This window comes from Xiphias gladius, chromosome 24 (assembly GCF_016859285.1).
Source record: "Xiphias gladius isolate SHS-SW01 ecotype Sanya breed wild chromosome 24, ASM1685928v1, whole genome shotgun sequence".
NCBI lineage: Eukaryota > Metazoa > Chordata > Actinopteri > Istiophoriformes > Xiphiidae > Xiphias > Xiphias gladius.
In genome coordinates, this window is record NC_053423.1 from 10,416,663 (window position 1) to 10,444,376 (window position 27,714).

General features: G+C 43.3%; 2 protein-coding genes across 3 annotated transcripts; one reads left to right on the plus strand and one right to left on the minus strand.

Moving 5' to 3' along the window:
• Positions 1–9,678: 9,678 nt before the first annotated feature.
• Positions 9,679–15,024, minus strand: LOC120786539 (polypeptide N-acetylgalactosaminyltransferase 15-like). Its single transcript, XM_040122018.1, has 10 exons — positions 14,270–15,024; positions 13,953–14,119; positions 13,658–13,862; positions 12,590–12,757; positions 12,192–12,309; positions 11,471–11,665; positions 11,248–11,379; positions 11,001–11,102; positions 10,768–10,911; positions 9,679–10,664 (listed from the first exon to the last, which is right to left on the minus strand). The coding sequence occupies exons 1-10, from the start codon at positions 14,797–14,799 to the stop codon at positions 10,446–10,448; spliced, it is 1,980 nt and encodes a 659-aa protein (XP_039977952.1). The 5' UTR covers positions 14,800–15,024; the 3' UTR covers positions 9,679–10,445.
• Positions 15,025–19,658: 4,634 nt separating this feature from the next.
• On the plus strand, positions 19,659–27,448 carry gpnmb (glycoprotein (transmembrane) nmb). Of its 2 annotated transcripts, none has more exons than XM_040122024.1 (11): positions 19,659–19,743; positions 21,339–21,494; positions 21,578–21,739; positions 22,578–22,751; positions 22,850–23,011; positions 23,132–23,455; positions 24,857–25,066; positions 25,667–25,772; positions 26,425–26,645; positions 26,799–26,889; positions 27,164–27,448. In XM_040122024.1, exons 1-11 carry the CDS (start codon positions 19,674–19,676, stop codon positions 27,315–27,317), a joined length of 1,830 nt encoding a protein of 609 aa, XP_039977958.1. In that variant the 5' UTR covers positions 19,659–19,673; the 3' UTR covers positions 27,318–27,448. The 2 variants fall into 2 exon arrangements, with proteins under 2 accessions (XP_039977958.1, XP_039977959.1); XM_040122025.1 differs by having other exon boundaries at positions 21,578–21,718.
• Positions 27,449–27,714: the final 266 nt, after the last annotated feature.

The following is a 27,714-nucleotide window of genomic DNA, read 5'->3' on the forward strand; positions in this document are numbered from 1 at the left end:
CAGCCCTCCATCTGAACTCTGTAGGACTGGTCCAGGACATTTTTTTGGGATATGTTCCTGAATGGTCAACTGGGGTCCCCCCATATCACTGCAGGACTTTTGCAGGAACACAATTCAGATTCCTTTTGTTATAAAGGCACGTGTTTAAAAATCCAGTTGCATGAAAACAAGTACAGAAGGTTTAGGTGTGTTAGCTTTACCTAATAGAAACGTAGTGTTATTAGACAGGATATAGAGGTTTAGGTCAGTTGTGGAGCTGTATGATGGCAGCTCCCTGGGTACAGCTCACCTCCAATCCGCAACCCACCCACCTTGAGGCTCCTTCAGAGAGCAACAAGAGGATTATGCCATAATGTAGGACAAGAGGAAGAGGAGAGAGCTCTTTCAGTCCCCTCTTTTCTGGCTCCTGGCTAGAAATGGTTTAAGGTCGGCTGGGTTGTTCAGAGGAAAAGAAAGCTTCATGAATGGTGGTTTTGGGCTTTGGGGACAAGGAGGGGAGGGGTGGGGGAAGTCATCATCCTTCCCCCAACCCTATCTCTGGCATTTCATCTCCTTTTTAACCCTTCTTTCCGTGCTCACTCATCCCGTGCCTGATGTTCTGGATTGCCTGGACCAGTGCTTGGCTGGTCGTGGCTGGTTGTACTGGCAGCATAGGATGGTATGAGGAGAGAGATGGGACGTATTGTGCTCTTTACCGCTGGCCCTCAGGGAAGAGGGGGGTTGGGGGGATGAAGAGGTTGGTTATGGAAGTAGTGGTGGTGGTGGTGGGTGGGGTGGGGGGGGGGTAATTTTATGCCCCGGGCAGCACAGCCCCTGCTGTCGTCTGTCACACTGAGCACAGGGACTCTTTCTCCCTCTCTGTTTCTCTTTTCCACTGTTTCTCTCCATACACCTACCACTCTCTCTCTCCTTCCTTCTCCCTCCTACTTTCTCTTTCTCTCTGCATGCCTTTCCGAGCGTTTTGAGTAGTGCCTGTAGACACACATTAACATGCTGCATGTCACCCTGTGGAAATCCAGCTCGCCATTTATCTATCTATTTAAAGGAAACCCGGTTCATTCTTTTAATAGCTGAACCTGGCATTTACTGACGAATATTTATTGGATGTGGGCTCAGTTTAAACCACTGGGTAGTTTTAGGAACAAGGTAGACACCCCTGCTGTGAAGTGGCCTGGAGCAAACCACCAATACTAAACTGGTTCATGATCCACAGTGTAGGCCGTTTCCCTGATCGTCACCCAGGGTTACCGACTCTTTGAGATCCATTTTCTCAGCCGTTCAGAGCGAAGGCAATATTCCCACATAAAAGCACAATGAGGAAATAAAGAGGCTTTTATATTTCTATGAATGTATCAATACTAAAGATGTATTTTTTTATCTCAAAGAATGCAAGAGTGTGGGTTGGCAGGAAATGATGCTATGGTACCTGAGGTTATGGCAGTGCTGTTTGCTGCTACCTGCCAATGCAAATCCTAAACCAGGAAAATGGTCATAACTCTCTACCCGACAGATCTACTGTTCACTTTTGAATTCCTGTAGGTTTGACTCTGCTTCTCTGCAAATGGAATGTACTGTAATCAAACTTCTTTTTTCCCTTAACATTTTGATATTTATTAGATACAAAAAAGACCTGTTATGCTAATAAAAGACAAATATGACTGTTACGTACTAACTTTTTGTTTTTGTTCAGTGTTCACAGAAACATTCAGGTCCAAAAAACACACATCGTCATCGTCATCATCATCATCATCATCATCATCATCATCATCATTATCATCATCATTATCATAATGAATATTAATGAATATTTATACAGGACAGAAAAGCACAAGCAGACATCTTTAAGCATCAAAGACTGGTGCAAGTGTCTAAAATGTCCAAAATATAGCTATTTGGTTCATACGATCAAAAATAACTGCTGACTGAGGAAATGAAGAATTAATCAATCATCTCCAGTTGTTCTGCGGGAGATGATTATACATATCGGGTCGCACTGTTGTCCAGAAAAACATCTGAGACAACCTTATATTCATGTCATTGTTGTGAAACTGACACGTCAAGTGACTGAGTTGAACTCCTCCTGCACCAGCACACACTGTAAATTTATGTTCACAAAAACACACAAACACACAAAGTTAATAATGCCAGATCTCTGTCATGCAAGACTGTTGCTTGTTCACACTCTGTTTATAATAGTAGTGTGTATTTGTTTTGTGTACACTTGTGTGTGTGCATGTCTCTGTCTTTTGTTAGCTGCCGCTACGGTTCATCTGAGGTGAAAGCGCAGCAATCGTCATGTCCCACTGGTGACGTGGCCGGGGGATGAAAACTGAGTAAGTATGCGTGCTGGGGATCACATTGACACACCTGTCATAGGTCCAGCTGCTCTCACCTGCGGAGGTACTGCGCCACTGTGCGTGTGTGTTTGTGTGTTAGGAAGTGGCGTGAGGGGAATACTGGATGTGTCTGAATTAGATACATGGGTTCAGCATGGTGGAGGTGAGATAGTGGCAGTGCTTCTCTTATTTATGATGGAGAGAACAGTGCGACCATGTCAAGGTGTGTACATTTTTGAACGCACACATATATAACTGCTTAGAGGGGGGCAATGTGCATGTAAATGAATATATGTGTGGTCAAAATATTCCCCACTTACAGAGTTCATTGTGTGTTTTACTGAGAGGGTACTTGCAGGTGGGTGGGGGTGTGTTTGAGAATGATTATTTATTTATTTAGCAGTGCCTCCTTTACATTTGTGGAAATGCCCCAGGTCTTGAAGACCCATACATATTTAATGGTGTACAGACAATTCTGGCTGTTTATGCATCATTATATCCACCTGCTAGCAAAATCATTTTTATTTCATTCACTGCTCTCCCACTTTATCTGTCATTAGCCTTCCTTCTTTGCATCCGTGCTTTCGTCTTTCCCATCACTTATGATTTTCGATTAAAGTCTAGTCCAACTCAGAAGAAAGGAGAGAATGAGGAAAGGCTCTATAGAAATGCTAAAAGGAGAAAATGATTGTTAAAAGAGGCGGGATGTGGGCCACTTTGCTACCTGAGCATTAATTTTTATACTTAACATACACTTAACTCTGTGTTTCATATTCACTCTCCGCTGTGGGTCTGTGTATGTGTTTATACACTCGATTCACATTGTTTGATGACGGCCCTGACCCAAATACAGCAACTATTCATCCCTGTCCACTCTTTTCATCTGAACACACACAGAAATGCAGCGTGACCACGCACGCACGCACACGCACACGCACACATTCATTCTTCCATTCAAATGAGCACTTTATCCCTGTGAAAAGTGCCTCTTCACTTGTCCCTCGCCCCAGATTACAGCACTAAAAAACACCATCGCTGTGCAGGAGGTAAGAACTTCTCTCTCAGGTAATAAAAAAAATCATCCATTTCTATCCTTTCATCTCTGCGGACATAATGGAGATATGTTGATATTTGCCAGCTGTGGTGTGGTCTTTCCATTCAGCCCTTTCTGAGCTCTGACAGGCTGGTTCCCCAAATAAAGAGGCCGAGCTGACACAAAGACACATTATTTGTGTCCTTGTGTTTGAATGTGTGTGGCCTGACTTGTGTGTTTGTGCGTGGCTCTGGTCATGTGTACGTCCTCGTATACCAAGCGTCTGTACCTATACTGTCTGTGTACAGTATATGAGAGCGCACATCCACATGTAAAATATGGAAAAAGCTCTCCACACAAAGGCTTTACACTTATCCGTTCCACTCTGTGGGAGACAGCGGCTGCTGTTGCACATCCAAACTGTTATATTTGCATTGGTGTAAAGCAGGAAGAAAAGGGGAAGCTTGCAGGACACCAATGTGGGTTTGATAAATGAGTCTGAGCCGGTCCCCTGGGTGCCATGGCACAAGTTGCAGTGTTGGGAGGGCGGGCAGAACAATGCGCATGTCAGAAGTAGAGATTAATGGTGCCTTTGTCTCTTAGAGGTGAAGGTCTTTTTATGCTCATCCAGTGAGGAGAGTGGAACGGCTGCTAAACTACATCTTTTGTTGCTCACCTGTCAGAGAGTAATCTTTAAGTAATTTTTAAGCAGCAGTTAGGAGGATCATCATCATGTAGAGCTCTTGGTAAATAATTGTCTACCATTTTGTTGATGTAACAGTGATGTAAGGCTCCCTGTTGAAAAGTCAGGACTAAAATGCTCAGACGTTTAGAGAAGCAGTCAGAAGGCACTCCTCTGCCTGTTAACACCTGGCAGCACCTTAGTCTTTAAAACACTCATAGACAGCTGTGCGTGATGTACCTTTCCATTCTGTTGTGTGATGGTGTGTTTCTAGCCAAAAAGTGACATTACAAAATGCAGCTTTTCTTTATAGCCATAGAATCAGAGACTACTTCATAACCTGAGATGCCAACTAAAACATTAAACTACCTGGTAAGATAGGCAACGGGGCTCTGTCTCAGCATTTTACCTCTATGTTATCCACTTTTGTGCTTTTGACTGTTATGACACTTTGAGGCAGAGAAGCCACATCCGGTTGAATCTGTCTACTTTTTGTCCTTTTTTTCTAACATTTTTCTGTGTGGAAGATATAAGGGAAATCTCCAAATGTTAAATTTAACTTGTGCCCATTGTGCATGTTTGTTGATTCTTTCCTGTCAGTCAGCAATGTGATGGCAATGTAGGGTCACTAAATTGGATTGATCAAAGCCCTTGAAATGACAGACCAGACTCTTCATAAATGTGTATAAAATTAACTTTAAACACACTTGATTTGAAAAAAACCAAAGTACAAATTGAAACAGTTTTTACATTACCGTATATCACAGTATGTAGTGATGAGTTTCCCTATTAAAGTGAGTGCTTTCAAAGGTTTGCCAAGAAAATCAAGCCACCAGGAGAAGCAGCTGCTGTAGAGGCCAAAGCTTGAATTGCAGGTCACATGAAGCTCTGAGTTTGGAAATAGTTAACCCGCAGCTGCTATGGTCACTCTGCCGTACGCAAACAAGCACAAAAGAAATGGTTGCCGTCACTAGCGTCCCACAGGACGAGTACATGTTGCGTATGTTCAGGAGGTAACATCCAAGGTCAGGCTGGAGAGTCCAGCACTTCAGTAGGCAGACAGAGTCGTAACTGTTTTTATTACATGAAAATCATTCATGTGTATTTAATCAAGTTAAAAATGTAACAGCAACTTCATTAATTCAGTTATATTTTCATCAACTATGTTTCTAAATGTAAGGCAACAATTTATGACTCACTTACATTTTCACCATCTGTTTTTAAGCATTTGTATTTAATGATTATGTTTATTTGACCTCAGATAAAACCCTCCGAACATGCACAAAAAGATACACTATAGATTTATCTATCCTGCTATTTGTTCTGCAGGATAGGAGAATGAATACTGCTTATATTTTTTCAATTCCTAATATGTTTTTTGACCCGAAAGAGCAGTTTTAATCTATGTAATTTGTTACAGAAATAAAGGTGTTATTGAAACATTGACGCAGAATTTAAAGGGTGCCTTTATAAACGGATTGTGTGACCAGGAGCTTTCTAAATGAGACATTCAAAAGCTGTTTTTGTGTCTGACCTTAACTGCTGCTGCAAGCCAAGTTTTTGTCACATTTTAATGCACTTAATCTTTGCTCAATGTCAGCAGCGGCTCCTGAGGCCTATCCACAAGGACCTAATTGCACAACAAGCACATTACGAATCGCTGGAAACAATAGTGTGTGTAAAGAAGACCCAAGGCTCTTTGAGGCACTCACGGTAAGTACAGCCACCTCTCTCCTAGGTGAAATAGTCCCATGGATCTTCATAAAGAGGCCACAGCTTCTTGCACCACAGCAGCTGACATCCATCTGAGTCACCCACGATGTGTGTGTGTTCATGTGTGTATTGGGGGGGTGGCAGGGAAGAAGAAAAAGCAGTAATACAGTGGTTCGCATTCACCTCAGCATGGAAAAGAGATGGAAGATGCGAGTGATTGGAGACAGAAGAGAGGCAAGGGCAGGAAAAAGGTCACAAACAGCAACAGAGAAAGAGGAAACTTTCAGAACAAGAAAGCGTAAAGGAGAAGAAAAGTCTCAGGAGAAGGAGAATTCTAGACAGTCAAAAGGAGATGTTCACGATAAAATGGGGAAGTGAGAAAAAACTTAAAAAATGAAAAACATGGCCATGTATTTATAAAGTGAACAGAGATGGAGTAACTTTATCTCACAAAATTTCTTGAAAATTAAAAAAACTAGATACTTAGAGAAATACATTAAAAGAATGTCAAAAAGCTGGGACAACACTCTTGAAGTCTCCTCTTTATTTCTGATTATAAACGCTGCTGTCTCTCTGTTCTCCTGTGGCGTCATTTCCCCCAATTTTCTCCCATTTTAAAAGAAACCAAGAAATCTACTCATTTACTAAAAACTGTGTTGTAAATTCATTCCAGCCTTCAGAGAAGTTTAATGGCTCTTACTGAATAAGGTATGGTTTGTGACAGCCCCTTATTGTACCATATGTTACAATGGTGAAACAGTCATTCACCGTGTGAGACACCAGTGAATGACTGTGATTACTTCATGTAGCATATTATATCCTCTACTGGGAAACATGTCACACATCTTCTCATACCCTATAGGCGAAAGTCTTAAAACAGGAAGTGATGGGATTTTTTAACAGGGGTGCACAGAGGTAGGTTACAATCTCAAGTCCTTTCTGACACTCATGTCCGCCAAGTTTCATCACAGAGAGAGCTGACAAGTCCAATGAACCATGTGTCAAACCCGTCCCATTGTGGAGTTGGGGGTTAGCAGTCAGCACCAGCGTTGTCCCATGCATGTTTGATGAGGATGAGAAATTATGGAAATAAAGTACCATAAAGTACTGTTATTACAACAAACAAGTCAGATTGTGTGGTGTAAATGTTAATATGGGCATGAGCAAGTACATATTACTTTGGTTTTCACAAACAAAGGAATGTATGTGCACATGGTAATGATGTTACTTAGGTTGGGAGTCACATAGACCACATTCAGGTCTAACTACATCCTGTAAAGAAATTGTAATAAAACTCCAATAACAGAAATCCACAAAAGACTTACAGTAAACAACAAAAATGAGTACAGCCCTGGTCAATATCACTAAAAATGTTAAGTAATGACAATCCCCTCCATTTAATACAATTTTATCAGGTTTTAGCCAAAGCTGAATAAGAATGAAGCCAATTAATTTGAAAAACAGAAAAGTTTGACTAATTAAACTGCACGAAAAGTCAGTCCATCATTTATTAGTGAGATTTTTAAAAATATATATATTTTACATGTCAGCCTTTATTTTGATGACAGATTCATTACTCCTGGGCATGGATGATACCAGTCTTGCACAAATCTGTGGAGACATTTTCTGCCATCCTTCACAGATGATTCTTTTCAGCTGCTCTTTGCTGGAAGGGCTTTGTTGCTCTACCTTCTGCTTTAAAAATATTGCAATGGTGTTCATTTGGATTCAAGTCAGGGGACATACTCAGCCAGGTCAGAGATTTCACTTTTAATTCTTTACAAACTCGTGTGGTTTTTGTAGTGTATTTGGGATCATTGTCATGTTGGAAAATTCCTCTCCTGCCAAGCTTCTTGTGACTGGGAATCGTCTTTTCATTCAGTATTTGAGTATACAGATTTGCATTCATAGTGGCATCTATAAATGTCATCTCCCCAGCATGTTTTGCACTCATGCAGCCTCATATCAGCACACTCCCACTCCCATGTTTCACAATCAGCACTGTGCAGTCATTGTGGTGGCCCTGGCCAGGGCCACACCAAACATGCTGGACCCCATCTGATCCAAACTATTTTATTTTGGTTTCATCTGACCAAAGAATGTGCTGCCAATATTCATCAGGCCTCTTTTCATGCTCTTTGGCAAAGTTTAATCTTGCAGCTCTGTGAGCAATGATTTTCTTGTTGGACACCGTCTGTAGAGCTTGACTTCACGCAATGTCCTTTACACTGTCCGATCAGTCACAGCAACACAAATTTCCACAGAATAATCCTTGTGCCAAGTCAGAAGCATCAATCTGTCTGTTTTTCAGTGCAATCAATGACAATGCGTCTGTTATTGGTAGTATGGTTCTTCCTATACCTCCCAACTAGTGCTGCAACTGTGTTTCAGCTTATGTGCCGTCGCCTACTGATGTTCTTGTGCCCTCTCACATCTTTACACAGTCTGGTTTCTTACCTGTTCAGGCAGTTCCTTACCATGTGGAGCCATGCTGCTTCAGACACAATCCAGCCCTGAAATGACGAAGATGTGGTGTAACCTTGTTAATGCAATTAGCCTCCTCTGGAAATAACAGGTGTAGTCACTTTTGTCACATTGAGGTTGTACTTTGGGGGCTGTATTTTCAATGTAGTCTCTTTAATCTGTTTGTTTGTAATTATAGATAAGATAAAAATACCATACACTTCATCTAAAAGTAATAAAATTATTGTAATACAACACAGTTTTGAATTATTTCACAATTTAGTTATATTGCACAGGTGTCTACTCAGTTTTGTTGTATACTGTATTTGTGACTTGGGATTGGTCGCGCTGCCTAAAAAGTATTGTCAACAGATGTAGAGCATCTGAGAATCCTTTGTATTTAACCATGTTTTACAGTGCTATAAAATCCCAAATAGTAAGAAATGCAACATTTTTGTAGTGGACTTCTCACACATGCCATCCTTTCAAAATCCTACTCATAATCAGTTCTCATAAGTATCAAGCTGATAAAACAACATTAATACAACATTAGGGTGAAACTGTTAGACCTGTCATCTTTAACCTTCTAGACAAACTGCTTTTCACGGTGAAATCAGCCGTGTAGTGAGTTTATGGCCTCTTGCCACCCTCGGACGACCCACAGCAGAGAGATTTTTCTCTTCTTTTACAACAGCTCAGTAGCCAAAAGTTATGTAACTGAGAGAAAACATGCTAATCAACCAACTCTTGACCTATGCCTTGAAGCTCCAGACATACCATATGACACTTTTTTGTTGAAACGGTGCTCTGTACTTGACTGGGCTAAGTGCACCAAGGGTTAAGAGGAGCACTACTGTTTGACAGTGTATAGGCAGTTATTAGCACTCACTGCCTGGGGGCAAGGAGGGAGTTACTGAGGATGACCTCAGGGCCCTCCCTGCCATTCACCATCCTAACCTTACGATCAGTGGCTGGTATAACACCTTCACTTATGATTCACTGGGCTACGAGTTAGATAGTTGGACACAATAACGGTGGCGTTAATCACAGGTTTGCCTGCTATCGACAATATCCACTCCTCTCAGTCCCATGTACATCAAGACATCACAAGCCACAAGGTAGGCTACTTGTAGAGCATAATTACGTTAGCTCTAACCACAGAAAGTTTATATGCGAACATCATCGAGGAAATTCTCGTAGGTCAATCATATGTATTCATATGTATTCATGTATAACAATAACAAAGTGGTCAGTTGGGGGTTTAGATTATGAAAGCAGATGGCTCCCTCTGCTGTTGACAGCAGATAAGGGTATGAAAATACTTTTTTATTTTAGTCAGAGACTTAATATACGTGGTAGAAGAGTGCAAAGATACCAAAACACACTGAGAAAGAATAAAACATTTTAGAGTACAACATTGTAGTGATAGTTAACAACTAATCAGTGCTTAGTTAATCCTGTCAGACCATGGTTCACTCACACAGGTGTTATTTTTTTAGGACTGTGTGAGTGTGTACAGACTGCTTGATTGACATCTCTCTCAATCTCCTGTAAAGGGGTGTGGACACCTGAGCATTCAGCCACACGAGAGTCAGTAAGGGTAGAAGCTTTGTGCTGATCATGGCCCTCACTTTGTGCACAGGGGCATTACTACGTTGAAACAGGAAAGGCCTTCCCCAGACTGCTGCCACAAAGCTGGAAACACACTTTTGTCTAAAATGTCTCTGTATGCTGCAGCAATTAAAATTCCCCAACCATTATCCAGCACTCAATTTATAGAGATGTAGTGGTTTTCAATGTGATCCTGTCTACTAAATAATCAAATGTTTTAGAAATGTGCACAAACACATTTACACATGAATTAATGAGAGCGTTTACTGAAGTAAAAGGTAATAGATAATTTAAGATCATTTTCTCTACAAATTTTTCATACTGTATCTGATTAAATATACAATACAATAATAGATATTATTAAAACTGATATCACTAATAGATCATCTGTTTTTTACTATTTAACACGGTAAATGCTATTTGCAATCCTTAAAACAGGAACAAAGAAGCTGAGTGGCCACGTGGAGCAAAGAAATTATATTTTGTATGTTTTTCTACACCATTTCACTAAGGGCATTCTGTATGCCGCTATGCATAGTAAATATATGATAATATGTGCCTAGGATCCTTATCTTGCAAGTCCACCAGTGCCTCTGTGCTTTCTGTATCAGGCATCTTTAGGCGCCACAAGCTGCTCAAAGTGCCACTGTTGTCTGGGCTGATGGGTGCAAGGGCGTAGGAAGAGGCCTCCTCTGCTGGCCTGGTTGCTGGCTTCTCTTGTGCTGGCGTGGTTGCTGACCTCTCTTGTGCTGTTCTGCGGGAGCCCTCCTTCCTTTACAGCCTCCAGGCATAACTGAGACTGTTGGTGAACGAGTTGACCGCTCAGCTGAAGCAGAGAACAGACACTGTGTTAGCCAAACAACCTGCATGACCATATAAATCTCTCAAGATACGGTATATAACAAAATAAGTCAAGCTCTCTGTCTTGCCTTTATGAACTTCCACTGGAGTCTGCTGGCGGTTGGCTTGTGGGTGGGGCAGGGGGAGAGAACCACCCTCTCTCCCTTGGCATCCAGACACAAAGCTCCCATTGGACCCCATCGCACTTCACCCTCCACGTTTAGATCACAGTGCTGCAATGGCAAGAGAGATCATCTTTGTCACTGCATGTCACCTGTGTCTTTCCTACTTTCACCACTGGAAGATCTGTAGTCATGGTTACCTGGCTGCCCGTCCCACTGCACGGTGCTACATTCATGGGCCCACCTTGTGGCCCCTGCCCTCGAGGGTAGTCTGCACAGCTGCCAGCGCCGACATTATACAGCTTCAAACAGGCACATATATGACTCATCAGTCTGTCATGTCACCACAGAGTAGTATAAATTATTAGTGTCTGTGTGTGTGAGTGTTAGTGTGAGTGTTAGTGTGCGTGTTTGTGTGTGTGTGTGTGTGTGTGTGGTGTGTGCTACCTCGCCTGACAGTGCAGGTCTGTCCTGGGGGATGTAGAGTTGTGGATAAACTGTAGTCAGGTACCAGTGGAAGTTTCTACAGCCCAGACTCTTCTTCAGTCGCAGACGCTCTGTGATGTTAGGGCTGTCAGACTGCACAAAGAAAGACATTTTATGTGATTAGATTGTCGGTGCACTCACCAACGACTCTCTTGGGCAAATCCCCACACCAAAACGCACACACCTGCCTGATGAAATGAGCCAGTGTGTCTCTCCTGTAGAATATCTTCCTGTATGCGTCCATCCAGGTGTCTGCAACGCGGATCTTGTTCCTCTGAAGCAGCTCCTGGTCTGGGAAGCGGTACGGCAGTTGGTGGTGGTCAAGGTGGGCCACACGAGAGCAGGGAACCACCTCCATAGTGCCCCCGCATGACCACACCTAGGATAACACGAGCGACAAAAACAGATTTATAACTCTGTAGTTTTTTATTTTTGTGTGCTTTTTACTGAAAAAAAAATTGTGACAGTGGTCTGAGGAAATAACTTCAATAAAACTTTTTATTCTCAGTCAAATAACTTCAAGTATTTGTAGAGCAAGTGTTATGATTATAAGAAAGAGAAGTACAGCTCGCACTATCTTTACAAGTATCTAAATTTTGCATGTTTTAATGGTCAACTAAGTGGTTTCACAACATTTTGATCTCACACTTGTACATTCGCTGACTGGCCAAGACATTCCCAGACCTTCAACCTGAGATTTCCATTTGCAAAGAGATCATGTCCCAGCACAACATTCCTGAGGCCCTAACAGAAGGCAAGTGAATCACCCAGGTGTAAGCATCACTAAAATACCATGTGTGACTTAAGATGAACAGCAAAGACAAACTGTCATATCTCCATCCTGTGACAGTGTGTGAACTGGAGGATTTAGCTGGAAAGTTGGTAGTAAATTACTTTTCCTTTACCCTGATTGATAGCTCAATCTGTTCCGCCCCCCACAACAGCATCCCAGCGTCGTAGGCTCCCACACTTTGGAAGAAATGTCTGTCGATGGCCACAACTCCACCTCCCAATGCTGGAGTCCTGTCACAGTCAGAATCACCATCACTTTTAAGAAAAAAAATCTGAACTTCAAAGTGCTATAGTCCTAATTTACTGTACATGGACAAAAGAACACAGCACATGGGCCCAAAGGACCATCCAATTTGCACACTTTTTTAAAGCTTAAGGCTAAAATGACAAAAGTATATTTACCCGCTGCCTCCTCTAGAGGTTTTCTCAGCATTACTTCCAAGTATACTGCTTTAGGTATACACCAAAGTCCGGAAAGCCAAGCCAAGATTATCTTGTCTTGGAAGCTCACCGTAAAGGATGCGCAGCTGAGTCTGGGTCCTTGTCTTGCAGCGTAAGGTTTGATTCCCAGTGGAAGTCAAGTCTCCAGTCAAACACTCCTCTAACTGGCCACTGGGTGGCATTGTACTGAAAGGTCTGCCAGTCTATCATGTCCATGATGGGGGACACCACTCTGGTCCTGCAGAGAGACCCCACATTCATCTAAACAGTCATTTTCATATTCAGATCAGTCTTTTTATTGACAAGTGGAGTGACTTAAGCCGAGGTTGATGTTATGTATGAGAAGTGTGATGCTGTCAGTCAAACATTTGGAAGAATAAGGACATTCAGAAATCATAGCCAGCCTTCCTCGGCTACATTCTCAGTCTTTATTAGTCACTAATGTTTGTGTGTGTGGGTTTTTTTTTTTTTTTAATTACAAATGCCTGTGTTTCAGGCTATGTCACAGAAGCCAAGTTCGGAAACATGCACTGTCCTTTGTTGGGGTCTGTTCTGGTGCACATATGCTATTTGAAATAATTCTACCAAGACGCCATGTGTGATGTGATGCTCAGAGGAAATGAAATGAAAAGATTAAAGGAGAGAAGAAAGAGAGCAAGAAATGGGAGAGGGGTCAAACATGTGGCTGAGAGAGTTGAGTGGTTGCAGATTCCAGGCTGGAGAGTTCAGTCTAATTACCTAGTCTAATTAGAGCCACGCTGCAGGCAGCCTGAGCAACAAGACTAGAGCCAAATCATGAGAGCTGAGGGTTGGATACACACACACCACATGTGTACCCCTGCTTTACTAATGAGTAAGGACAACTGATAACTCTGAGCCCTCCATCTTCTCACTTCTCACAAGTGGTTCTGCCAAACAGCAGAAAATAATGGAGAAACAAGCAGACAGAGTTTGGGCACAACTGCTGGTTGGATTGTCCCCAGACAAATGTTTATCTAAATCTTAGTTCTTTATTTTTTGGCATTTAACAAGCAGAGCGATTTACAATTAGTGTGATTATTGAGGAATCGTGCAGTGGAACAATAAGGATTTTGCAATGCTGTTCATTATTCTTATAGATTATTAGAGTGAATAGAACCTGTCCTGGGCCACTCTCTCCAGCAGTGGTTCCAGCCAGCCTTTCTGGCATTCGCAGTGGGAGTCCATGAACACCAGCACCTCCCCTGCAGCCCTGGCAGCACCCAGAGTACGGCACCCTCCGACGCCCAGGCGCTTGGTGCTGCGAATCAAACGCACCCTATCCAGGTGTGAGACATACTCACTCAGGACACTCTTCAGGTGACCTGAGGAGTCCAACGAGACAAAGACGAGAACATGTTGTCAGCTTAGGTCAAGTGGATGGGTGGACGGATGTGTTGGGTGGCGAAAGGTACCGTGCTGGCTCATGTCGTCCACCAGCAGAACCTCCTGCAGATACTGTTTGGGCGCTGTGTCGAGGACGCTGTGCACGGTGCGCAGGAGCGTGGACCAAGCTTCGTCATGGAAACAGATAACAACAGTCGCCAACGGAAGCGACTCGCTGTACTGCCCCCCCGTACACCTGTAAGGTTGAAGACAGAGACACACTGTCAAAGCGGCAACTCAGTTACCTTTGAACACTCTTTCAAGCCAAAATGGAGTCAACTTACAGGAAAACTTTGTGGGTTATCTTTTTCAGCCATGCGTTTCGGCCACCGTGCCGTGCACTCACCCAGGATGTCGCGCCTCAGGCAGCCTGCGATGCAGTGAAATCTTCTCGCTGACTACCTCGTTGAACCCGTACTTCAGCACTGCAGCCAGCTCCGTTTCCCTCTCCGAACCCTCCAGGTGTAGCTGCACTGCTTTGCCCATTTCGCCGCGCGTCGGAGGCGCCGGAGCGGTGGCATTCTTACTTGTTCCGGGCAGAAGCACCTTGTAATTCCCCTTCTTTTGCGGCGGGCTCTTGGTGCCCTGCGTGGATGGCACGAATAAAAGCTGGTCTTCTTGCAGAGATTTTAGCGGGGCGAGATCGAGGCCGAGCTCTAAGGCAGGGTCCCGGGAGTCCACGATGACCTCCAGGTCCAGTGGAATGGGGAAACGCTGCAGGGGGCGGCGGGGAGGGCCAGGATTCCTGTGACTGTGGCTTTTGTCGCGGTTTAACAGGTCCGACAGCGCCAGTGTTACGAGGGCGAACCCGAGGAGCAGCAGCCAAAAGCAGAACATCCTCCTCCGGGCAGCTGTAGCTCTGCCCCACCGCCTCATACTGGAGAGTGCGGAGGAGAGGGGGGCACAGCGCTCAAAAGTTAGCCCAGTGCTGTCTTGAATTCCACATTTTTGAGCATTTCCTCCACTTGGAAGTCGACTGCATTTCGCCAAACTGCTGAGAGTCTACAGGGATTGTCCAGTACACGGAAAAAGAAATAAATCGCACATATTCACCAATCCGCTGAGGGACAGAGCTGTAGGCTGTCCATGGAGCACCAGACCTGGGACCCGATGTGAAGACGACGCAGGTTCAATACAAACCCCTCAACTTCTAAATGCTGGAGTTGCGCAGACGTCGCTTCTCATCCAGCTCATCCCGCGGTCCTAAAGCCTGCGCAAATTTGAGCTCACAAATAACGGCTGTAAGACGCACCTGATACGTCCACCTGCTCCTACACCTGCTCAAGTAAAAAGGGATCCTCAACGCAATCTTACTAGCTCAGATGGTAACAGGGCATAAAACACCTTTGTAGACAAACCCTAAAGCGAAAAGAAACCTAAAATTCCAACTCCTCCGGTACGCACAAATGATCAGTAAGAGTAAAGAGACCGGGTTGTTGTTCTGGTGTCTCTGTTGCATTGCTAGAATATCTTTATTTAGGGACTTGGAAAGTCTGTGGGACTTAGTGGGTAGTTTTAATGTCATATGGTGTTATTATCCCTCCAATGGCTTGTAAAAAATCCTAAGAAAAATCCTTTAAAAATCCCGAAAGTTATTACGACTGCTTTTAATGGAGAAATGCCACGGGTCTATTGCAAAGTTCAAGAATGTTTTCTACCAGCAACAACGGTAGGTTATAAATAAACCCAGACTGCAGTGGAATGAGACAGTGCTCTTTTTATATTTCATCCAGATTGTGTGCGAGAGGCTGCTCGGTTCGGGCGTCTCCATGGTGTGTCACACATCAAAGATGCTCTCTCCAGCCAGCTGGCGGCGCGCCTCGTGGTCCCATGACCGTCTGTCGGTGTCGGGAAGCGGGGCGCTCGCAGCGTCGAACTCCCCGGTTCTCCGAGGAGATCTTGGCAGCCGAGGCTGCTGTTTTCAACTGAATAGAGACAGAGACCTGGGTCCGTCCCAGTCTGAGTCTCCCTCCCTCTCTCTCTCTCTCTCTCTCTCTCTTTTTTTTTTTTTGACAAGTGGAAAACTGCATAGTTCTGTCTTGTCGTAAACTTGTTGTATCAAACTGCAAATGATTTCAGCACAGCCTACCCAGCAAGTGGCACTAATCTTCGACTGCAAACAAGAAGGGATGCGTGAAGGGAAAGTACCCAACAGTCATGTAAGGATTTCTGTGCAAATCGCCCAAACATTTCCTGATACATTTTCCAAGTGAGCTCGGGGTGACATTATCTTTATGATGATGGACAACAGGAGGTCAGCGTGTACCCAGACTTTCTTTATCACATCAGTCAAAATGAAGACCTTCTGCGAGAGCCCGCTGCACAACCTCTGCTCTGTATTTACTTGAGCCGTGAAATGCCACGGCCGGTTTGGCTGCAGGCAGAGACCAGTTCCCTGTCCTGGTGGTGTTGATGGTGCTGCTGGTTGTGGTGGTGGCGGTGGCTGTCTGGCAGCCCTTGTGTCTGAGTGAATGGGTGGGAGAGGAAGCTCCCTGCCTTCCTCCCGTTACACACAAAGACGCTCACCTCGCCTCTGCACGGGATGACAGGGCAGAATGGCTTCTCGGGATTATGATTACAGTACACAGAGGAGACAGGGGGACACCTGGAGAGACAGAGGGAGAAGTTGAAAGAGCAAAAAGGAAGCGATCAGAGGGCGAGAAAGAGAGCAAGATGAGGGTGTTGTAAAGAGGGTGGAAATGAAAGAGACGTGGGAGATCAGACAGAGAGAGAGAGAGAGAGAGAGAGTTAGAAATGACCTGCTCCTGACTTCTGTGTTCTTGTGGGAATATGTTTATAAGCCTCAAAGACTGAAGAGGAAAGAAGGTCTTCATGTATTTCCAGTGCTGCAGAGTGAAAACTCCCATATGTTCCATCCTGCAGCCAAGACACACACTGAATTGAAGTTTCCACTGCCAGCACATTTTCAGACACACATTAACACTAAAAGAACGCGCGCGCGCGCGCACAAACACACACGCATACACATACTGAGAAGGTCCAGGGTCCAGTCCACATTCCCGGGAATGTGCCTGCATTCCACCATCCGACTAGGAGCCAAAGCTGTAAATGAGAAGGCACGACAAGTTTTCGCATGCATCTTCCCCTCAGACACACGCACACGCGCGCACACAGATACACACACACACACACACACACACACACACACACACACACACACACACACACACACACACACATAGAGAGAGAGAGAGAGAGAGAGAGAGAGAGAGTGTAAAAGAACAAAACCCAGATACAACTGGCTGCAGAGTGCATTTTGGGTTGTTGTTAATTCATATTTCTTTTTTACAACCAGCGATGTCTGGAATCTTCTGTCTGAAAAAAGAGAAGAGAGGAAGAAGACACACACTCATAGATTCTGCTGAAACACCTCGTTGATCTAAATCGACACAATATTAATCTGCAACAATTTTGATAATCAATGCATTATTGAAGTCTTCATTTTTAGGCAAAAATGCCAATAAGTAACTGGTTCCAGCCTCTCAAATGAGAATATCTACTGGGTTTTGTAGTCTTCTATGGTAGTAAACTTAATAGCTCTGGGTTTTGTGCTGTTGGCCGGACACAAGATATTTCAAGAAGTCTCTTCTGGGTCTGGAAAACTGTGCTGGCCACATCAATAAATCCAGAAAGTGATCAGCAGGTGAACTGAAAATGACCGGTAGTCGCAGCCCTAGTGTCACAGCCTATGTGTTCGATAGGATTGCACTGTTTAAGATATTTGTTGTCTTTTTTATTTTGTTTTTTTTAATTATTATTAAAAATCAACAATCAACAATATGTAAATGCGTTTTGGCAGTAATGTAACATAATTCATGCCAATAAAGATCATGGAGGGGCCCTGACATCTTTTTAAGCTTCACAGCTGAGAAGCTGCAGAGTGGTGCTGCCCTCCACTGGACAATGCGCAGTACTGATGTTTTTTTCCCCTTTTTTTCTTTTTTTCTACATCATTTCGTGTTTATTTGACGAACAACTCTTAACCCAGGGCCCATCTACTATATTTACTCCGGAGCGCTCGGGGCGAATCTGCTGGCCTTGATCAGGGGATGTAGCTTGCTCAGTTGCCATGCAGATGGGAAGAATGAGTGAACTAGAGGAAGGAGACAGTATGAAAACAATTTAGTGGCGTGTTTATTCGTTGCCGTCCGACGGACTTCACCAGCCATTCAGCGGAACATAAATGTCGCTGACATGCCATCCGCAAGGCCCATCAGACCCTCGGCTACTTATGATTTGACCTATTTTGGCTTTAGCAGTCAGTCAGTGGATTTGAAGTCATTCGACTCTGAATGTAAAGTTAGTGTCTAGCGTTTCAATTTTACACATTTTTCTTTCAGTAGCCCATTTGATGGGTCTTTCATCTGAATTCGACTCGTGAAAAACAGCAGCCCCAATCACTGTTGCCGTTCGGCGTCGGCTGAGCTTTCAGTTTGAGCGTTTATGATCAACTTTTGTTTTGAAGCTGGTTTTGAAGCTTTAGTTCACATAAAGAGCCGGTCTTCTCATCGCACCGGGGTTTCTCTGTGCCTTGGGGGGTGGAAACGGGGCTCTCCCTGACTTTCGAACGGAAATTCAAACTTGAGAAAGATGCCCCTTGGTTGCACTTTCCAAACTCTCCTTGTGACGGCGGAGGACCCGCTCGGAAAACGGCGTTGGTCACACGTCGGGCTGGAAAATCAGGCGCTTTCCTTCTGCTTTTGCGGGTACCGTGATGCTGTGGCGCAAGCTGCGCGGAGCCCACAGCTGGAGCACAGAGCGGGTCCGCATCAGCATGACACAGCTGGACGGGACTGACCTGTCAGATAATTCCCCTCGTGTGGTCCGCGGTCACACGCGGTCGTTTAAGGTCGTCAAGCGCTCAGCGGAGGATTCAACGAAAACCTAACTCACAATCAAACAACATCTCTGGATATTTTTCTCTCATTTCATCATGTTTAATACGACTTATTTAGGCACGCGGCCGTTCCATGTTTGTCCCTTTTGTTTAACATCTTTCTCTGTTCAGGCAGAGATTCCTCTTCAAAATCCAACGAAACTCCGTTTATTGGGATGAGACGATTAAATCAATAATAAAACAATATTTATATTAGTTTATTAAGTTTCAGAATCATACTAAAATACTGACGTTGAGGACCAAGATCATTTATTGTCGACATCGTGCCGCAGCATCGTTGCACAACACAAATGGCCTAGACCGTTACCACATTTTTAAAACAGGCAAACAATAAGTGAGCGAGAGAACAGGCAGGTAAAACCGGGAGGCGATCATTCAGCCTCCGTCCAGTCCCTTAACGTCGGATTATCGAATGAATAAACGCTCTCTCGAATTAAAAGCCCTGCTGATTTCTTATGGAAGGGGAGTCGGGGCAAAGGGGGGAAAGGGGGCAGGCGCTTTGTAGCATGTCAACTCATCTCTCATGAGTTTCCTGCGTCCAGGAGACTAATGGGTGATGAGACGCGTCTTGTTAGGAAACATCACATGTTTGTGAGCTCAGGGGCCCCAGATTAAATTACCGAGCATCACGACAGGCAGGGGAAGTCCTGGGAGAGCTGGGCAAGCAGACAGTGGGACCCGTTCTGTCGGTGTAGAGATCCACTGTTTCGGAGGCTGTTATTCGGAGATTTAGTATTGTTTTGGGGTTTTTTTGTTGTTGTTTTTTTTTATTTTTGGTTTTGGTTTGTGATTTGTTTCTTGTTTTTTTTTTCCCCCCTGCTGAATAGTGGAAATGGACGCCTTGCCGTATATTTTTCTCTTGGCTTGTGCCTTCTTTGCTTATGGAGCTGATGGACGCAAAAGTAAGTGGTGCTGCTTTAGAGTTGGACGGTCAGCTGGAATAATTGAAGTCAGTTATCGTAGAGTTGAGCAGAGAGCCAACCGGAGGGGGGGGGGTCTAATATAGAAATAATAAACACAGACTCGTGTATTTACTCGAATGCTTTTGCTAATATTTAAATATTCGCTGTGAAATCAATGTGGTGTGTTCTGACTAAAATATATGGCGGCGCAGCAGTTATCGAGCACAAAACCGACGGTTGGTATTGGATATTTTTTTCTTACAGTTTTCGCACCACCTGTCCTGTCATCGGCTCTCTGCAGTCAGAGTCCCATGAGCTTCATTAAGGCGTGTGCCCTGGGTGTCTTTCTCCGCTCAGACTGCCACTGAACAGCAGACACTCACTCAGAAAAAAACAAAAAAAAACAAAAAAACAAAAAAAAAAACATTTACACAAAGCAAACCGTTGGACGGCAATAAAAAGAGAATACACCTTAGCAGTCAAATGACCAACGAATTTCGCTTACGGTGATGTCCAACGGGCGACACATTTGATTCAAAGGAGAAAAATAAAACAAGCCCGTTCAAAGACATATTTTTATTATACTTTATTCATTAAAAAAACAAACAATAAAAGGTCAACGCCCTATTTAATTGAGAATGTCTCTTATTATCCGCGCAGATGTCTGCCTCCACAAAGCTGTCCACACAGATATGCGGAGCCCTTTTCCTTTAATCAAATTACAGAGACAAGAACAAGTTGTTTTCGTCTGCCACCCGTGTTTGACCGTTAGAGATATGTCACTCACGCTGAAGTCTTAATTAGGCAGGAAGCCGGAAAGAAAGGTATGGAGATATAGAGAACAAGTCAATTTACAGGATCGGGATTTTATATTTATAAGCCTAAGGTCTGGCACCATTATGGGTTCGGTATAAAATTTATTATCAGTTATCCTTGGTGTTAATAGGTTATACCAAAGTTACCACACTTTTTCTTCTTCTTTATAAGTTTGTCTTTTCATCTCCAGTTTTGGATGCATTGTGTGCCTTAGCCTTCCATCAGTATTTTAGGCAGGTGGAGCTTTTACTGAAATATTTCATTTAAAACTACTGTCTATGGGAAACCTGATCTCATTGTTATTATTTGCCTTTGGACTTAAAACAAATCAGATGATTTAATTTCAGATGGGTTTCATAGATTCGTTGTTTTCATTATTTTCCACACTGCATGTCAGGTGATACAGCAGAAATGTTTCGTGTCAGGATTTTAAAAAAAATGTAATTACAAAATGAGAAATCTATTATTCAAAGCAGAGACTTATAGCATGTTTGCACACAAGGAATGAACATTTTTTTAGAGCAACTCTTGAGATCATTCGTGATGTTTAGAAAGTAAACTTAAGTTATGCAGAAAATTAACTTGAATTATAATAATGAAGAAATGAAGAATTTTTATGTATGTTTTTTTTCAAAAAAAAAAAAAAAAAATTTCCAAAATATATAGTACATACATTTGGGAACCCTGGACAATCCTAAATTTCAGTTTCCTCCAGTGATCCTCGCAGCACATTTTAAGGGGCCTGGGATTCTTAAAATGTGTTTCGGTCTCTCTCTCAGCATACAGTGACATGTTTCCTCACAAGCATGCTGTAGTAGGAAAGTTTCCTTTTCCATTTCCACCAATCCCTGGCTGGGATCCTGACACCAACCCATGGGACGATTACCTCTACCCACCTCTAATCCAAAAGCCAAAGGAGCTCATGCACAGAAGAAGTGAGTAGGGTCATTCTTTTTTCCTCTCAAAAATGTAACATCATGTTTTCAGTTGCTAACCTGGAAGATCCACCTTTCTGCAGCTAAACCCAAAGTTCGTCTGACCAGTGACAGTCCAGCTCTAAATGGCTCTTGCATCTCCTTCACTGCCAAGCTGGAGTATCCTCCGTGCCAGAAGGAAGATGCCAATGGGGTCCTTGTCTGGGATGAGCACTGTGAGGACGGTACGGAGCTGGAGGCCTCAGGTGCTGCTAGAAAGCCAGGCCAGGCCACGCCCCCCATACACATCACATCACACTCCACCACAAAACACCAATGTACCACAGAAGACAGCCATACTACACCACGCATCACACAAAAACACTACCACAGGAGCATGGTAATAAAAAAACGGGAATACTAACACACTTGAAGTTGTGTTACTTGACTTCCTGGCCACTTGGGGGCAGCAGAAAAAAGCTGCAAACACAATACTGACAAATATTACCTGATAAAGTTGATATTATGTACATGTTTTTAGCAAACAGTTGCCTTTTTACACATCCAGCAGACAAGGAGCAACATTAGCTTTCATTTGGAGTTGTGTTTTTGGCCACCAGACTAATGTCAGTCTGACATTCCCTCTCTTTTTAGCTCTTTCGTGGTCTGCAAAATTTCCATGAGAAATATTTGGCTCTTTAACTGCCAAATGCTCCACTACTTTCACCGGTTTTTCACTAAATTTGTCTGCTGTCTGTTGCTGGGCAGGGAGTGTATTTTTGGGTATATCACACACATTTTGATGAAAACAACTCCCTGCTGCTGTTGGACACAAGGCTAGTTAGACTGAACCGAAACAATAAAGTTGCAGCCTGTAAATCAAAACAATGAGCTGCAAGAGGCTAAATTTTTGTGTAGAGCCGAGGGGAACTGCAAAGTCGGGAGATAATTATCTCTGGAATTTGTCACTCGGAGAAACGCTTTCAAATTACATGTAATCAGTTGGCCGATTTTTAATATAAAAATATGAATAAGTGCAGCTTTAAATGTTTCTACTTCTTAAATAACACAAGCTTTTACTTTACTATCTTCTCTTCTGTGCAGCCAATGGACAGGTTCGTTCTGGCTACGTGTACAACTGGACTTCCTGGTTAGATGACTATGGCTTTGGAAAGTGTACAGACATGACGAAATGCAATGTGTTCCCTGATGGGAAGCCCTTCCCTCAGACCAATGACTGGAGACGCAGAAGCTATGTCTACGTGTGGCACACAATGGGTGAGACACACAGGTTTACAGATCAGCACAACTTGCACACGCAGACACAAAATAAGAAACAATTTTTTTTCTTCATTCGTATCTTCTGTTTGTTTTAGGCCAATACTATGAGACATGCGATGGCTCATCGTCCAGCTTGACTATCAACACCACCAACTTCCCATTGGGGGCAGACATCATGGAGGTCATGGTCTACAGGAAACGCGAGCGAAGGAAATACAGTCCCCTCACCACTGACAACAACGTCTTCTATGTCACAGGTGCAGACACACCCTAAACCCTCAGTTTATACATCTTCATCTTGGTACATGTTTCAACCAAGCAGACAGATAAAGACACAAGAAGAAAACTAGAGAATTAATTATTTATTACTCCTTTAGATAAGATCCCGGTGGCAGTCAACATCTCCCAGAAGGCTGCGGTCAACCAGTCTAAAAATGTTTTCTTCCGTGGTGAGGATGTGGTCTTTAAAGTCCAGCTTCATGACCCCAGTGGCTACCTCAAAACTGCCGCCGCCATTGACTACAACTGGGACTTCAGAGATGGCAACCAGCTGGTAACACACCACGACGTGACCACACACACCTACAGCACGCTGGGGAGCATCAGTGTGAAGATGGTGGTGGAGGCAGCGTTCCCTGTGGAGTGTCCACCAGCTGCCGCCACCTCGACTCAGAGGAGCTCCACGTCACCAACCCCAACAGGTGGACATGAACAGTCACATAGATTTAAACAAATTAAGTTGTAGAACATGTGATGGGCGAAGTTACTGTACATGTATTTTAAGAGGATTATTCTGATTTTGTTTTGCTTTGAGCACATTCATCTTGGTATCTAATTTTAATATTGCCAATGGGGGGGGGGCGCAAAAGTAGAAACTTTCAAAATTTTCAACAGTGGCCAAGAGCTAGATGAGAAGACCGATACCACTATTCGTTTTGTGAGCTAGATTTAAAGCTATAGGCAGCAGACAGTTATCTTACTTCAGCATAAAGACTGGAAGCAGAGGGAAACAGTTAGTCTCTACAGCTCATAAATTGACATGTTATATCTCGTTTGTTTAATCCATACGAAAGCCAACGTGTGAAAAAGACAAGTTGTGGTTTTACAGGAGATTATGTGCTAGACAGTTTCTTGGCCAGGTACAGGTGCTAGTAGGCATATTTTTGAGCTTTGGAGAGAGCTACGCTATCTGTTTCCACCTGTTCCCAGTCTTTACGCCAAGCTAAGTTTAACTAACCATATCCCGGCTTTAGCTTTATATTTATTGTACAAACACGAGAGTGGCATCTATCCTCTCATCTAACTCTTGGTAAAAAAAGAAATCAGTGTAGTTGCCAAAGTGTCAAAGTATTCCTTTAAACTGCCCAAAAACTATTACCCTCTACGTTTAAACAGGTCCTTATGTAGGCACTTACTGATTCATTGATTCTCATGTAGTCAGGCAGGAGCACACAGGCATATGTGACATGACCAAAAGACCACTTACAGCTCTACCTACGTTAGTACAAATGACAGCCAGGAATAGGTCAGTTAAGTTCAGGTTTAGAAATATGGACAATAAGGTAACTTACGAGTGACTTAAATACCAGGCTATGAAGCAGCGTTTCACTATCCTCTCTAGTTTGAAGTTTCAAAGCTGTTGCGTCACTGATGGGTGTGGTCAGAAGTGTGTCCTTTTGCACCCGACACTGACGTCATGGTGCAGTTGCACACCCCAGAGTACAATTCTACGTCGCTGCAGCAAGTTGAGGAGTTAAACCATTGTAAGCTCTGCAAAAAAAAGATTTTCAGCTGCTGTTAAGATATTCTTTAATGATGCTGCCCTAAATGAGAATCGTTCCGAAAGAGATTTTCTCACTTACCTGTGCAGATAGTTGGTTATAACAGTCTATAGTCATGCCGATTGCTTTTATTTGCCCAGCTTTTGAAATATCTGTCAGTGTGTTTTTGTTTATGCGTGTATGAGAGAGAAAGAGAGTGAGACAGACAGAAAAGGTATCATAACAGAAGCTCATTCATTTTTATTAAAGAATCACTATCTTAATACATACATACATGTGTGTCTAGCGAGTCCATATCTTGCCACTTGTGTCCTGTCTCAGTACCACCCAGTACCAGCCGGCCCTTCCCCTCCTCCGCTCCCCCTGCCACAACAGGGTTGCCCACCACGGAGCCCCTCCCCCCTACTGCTGCCAGTGCAACCCCAGAGTACAACCCCACCACCCTGGCCTGGCTCCGCACCAGGCGCCTCAACAGCAACGAGTGTTTCCGCTACGCTTATGGAACCTTCGTGGGTAACATCACCATTATTGGTAGGTGGGAAGCCGCAGTTTCCTTTTCACTGTAACCTAAAGACATGTAATTCAACACTTCTTTGATGAATTTGGGGCGATGGATGCATGGCTCCAGGGATGGCCAATGTCTGTCGGCCACATGGTACACCAATTTGGTCCAATCTGAAACATTTCAACAACTACTGGATGGATTGCCATGATACTTTGTATGGACGTCTGGGTAACCAATCGGGATGAAGTGCAATAACTAGTGCCATCATCATCATGTGTCCAATTCTTTCATGAACAAATACCTGCAGAACTACTGACATTCCCACTTTGTACTTTGCTAACAAGCAAATATTAGCATGCTATCACCCTAAACTAAGATGGCGAACACTGTAAATGGTATACCTGTTAAATGTCAGCAAATCTGTCATTTTTATGTGATGGAAGTGACATTTTATATCAAAATTGTTAGTTCTTATTGTTATGGTTTATTTTTTACTGCTAAAACCTGTCTTTGTGGAGTCAAACACACACCACCCTTCGCTAAAAACCTTTGCGCTTCATCATTTTAATATTATGAGAAGATGATACACATTACCCAGACCTACTGCACTGATCTGTTCTCCGCAGAACCCAAGCACACGCTGAACACCCAACCAAACAGTCGCATTGTGGACGTGTCGGCTGCCAGAGTGACCAAAACTGACGTCAGCTTGCTGGTGAAATGTCTCGGCAGGTGAGTGTATAATCATTTTATTTATTTTATTTGAATGTTAAACACGGCTATCTTCATGTTACTGTTTCTCCTGACGGCTGCTGGGTGAAATCCACAATTATTTTTTCAAAAAGACAGCTTTTCATATGCCACTGTAGTGACAGTAAAATATATTAAAATATGTTTTAAACAATTTCATTTACATTTCTCATTCATTAAAATAAATTAATACAATGCAGAGATTGATGCCTTTCAATTAAATGGGACAAAAGAAATTTATAAGGTTTATAATCGCCAGTATTTTGGTGATATAAATAATGTTACTGTCAAAGTTTTACAATATAGATAAACTAGGAAATTAGAGATTTATTAGATAATCTAGTCAAGTCATCACACAATTGAAAGTACTGTAATAGTATTACTATCTTGTCATCTGCTTTTTGGCTTGAGCACAAAACATCTTGAATCACTTGTGGCTTATTTGCAGAGCTGTGATCTATTTTTGAAGAGCTGAAAATAATTGAGAGTGAGGGCAAACTTTCCAATCCCCACAGATGTAATATGGTTACTGGGTGCAATGACACATTAAAAAAAATGTCTTAAAGAAAAAATAGGTTTTAGATAAAGACAAGGCTGGGTAATTCTATTTAACTCTTCAACTTTTCATCCCCAGCACCCCCACTTCAGCCTGCACCATTGTGTCGGACCCCAGCTGCACTCAGGTGCGTGACATTATGTGCGATGATGTGCCGCCATCGTCAGAGTGTGAGGTGCATCTGCGGCGAACGTTTCTGGAACCTGGCACGTACTGCATCAATATCACCCTGGAGGACTCCAGCAGCCTGGCCCTCGCCAGCACCACTGTCACCATCAGCAAGTCCCAGGACACACCTGGTTAGTTACACATACACAGTATGTTTTTATATCCCATGCATGTTCACAAAAAAAAATTTTTTTTTATTTTAAACTGTTATTATAAACCCATTCAGATTAATGTCTGTCTGCGGTTCTGTCTGTCCTTCTCTCTGCTGTTCTTTGTCCCTCTAGCGCCCAATACTCCTCACACTGCAGAGGTGATCCTCTCATCGAGCGCTATGCTGGTGGCTCTCTTTGCATTCATTGCCTATCTAGTCTACAGGTGAGTAGACATAACATGCAGGAGTATATACAGACTGTCTTGTAGCATAAGGACATTATCATATTACTAATAATATACAACAGAGTAGTTCTAAGGTTTTGGCTTCCACAGACACACAAAATGTGCCTGTGTCATTTCTGCCTGGTATTTCTATACAGCTGTTTCATCACTTTGGCCACTCCTCAGCTCATTTTCTCCACCAAATATCCCCGTCTCTCATCCTCTTATCCCATATCATTATAGCATTCTTATCTCACGTTTCCCTCTCTCCCAGGCGTTACAAGGTGTACCGACCAATTCGTAGGACACCGGCAGAAGATGTCTGCGGCCATGCCGGGGTCAGAGGCCACATGGTCCGCCTGAGGGAGACACTCTTCCCCTCCAGTGAGGAGAGCCGCCACCTGCTGATTGAGAGACACCCCCTGTAGGCTTTATAGAGCAACACTACAGTGCTTCTGCCCGAAACGCCAAAAATACTTCAGAAAAATCATGACTGCCATGTGCAAATCGAAGCAAAAGCTGGATCATTAAGAGTCTAGAAAGCAGCAATAGATCTACTCGTCTTGTTTTTGTCTTAAATTAGTTGTTTAAGAGTGTTGGCTACATCAAATGGCTAATCCTACAACCTTATGAGATAGGTATGATTTACCAAAGACGCTGATAGAATTTGCACAAAAGAAACGCTTTTGTGCAAATTTTGTGCCAAGCACCGCTTTTTACAAAAATTTTGCCTTATGTTGTAATAATAGTCTACAGTTACATATGAAATCCTTGAGAGGGTTTTCCAATGTAAAACTTATACTCCTCTTACTCAGCTGAGTTGAA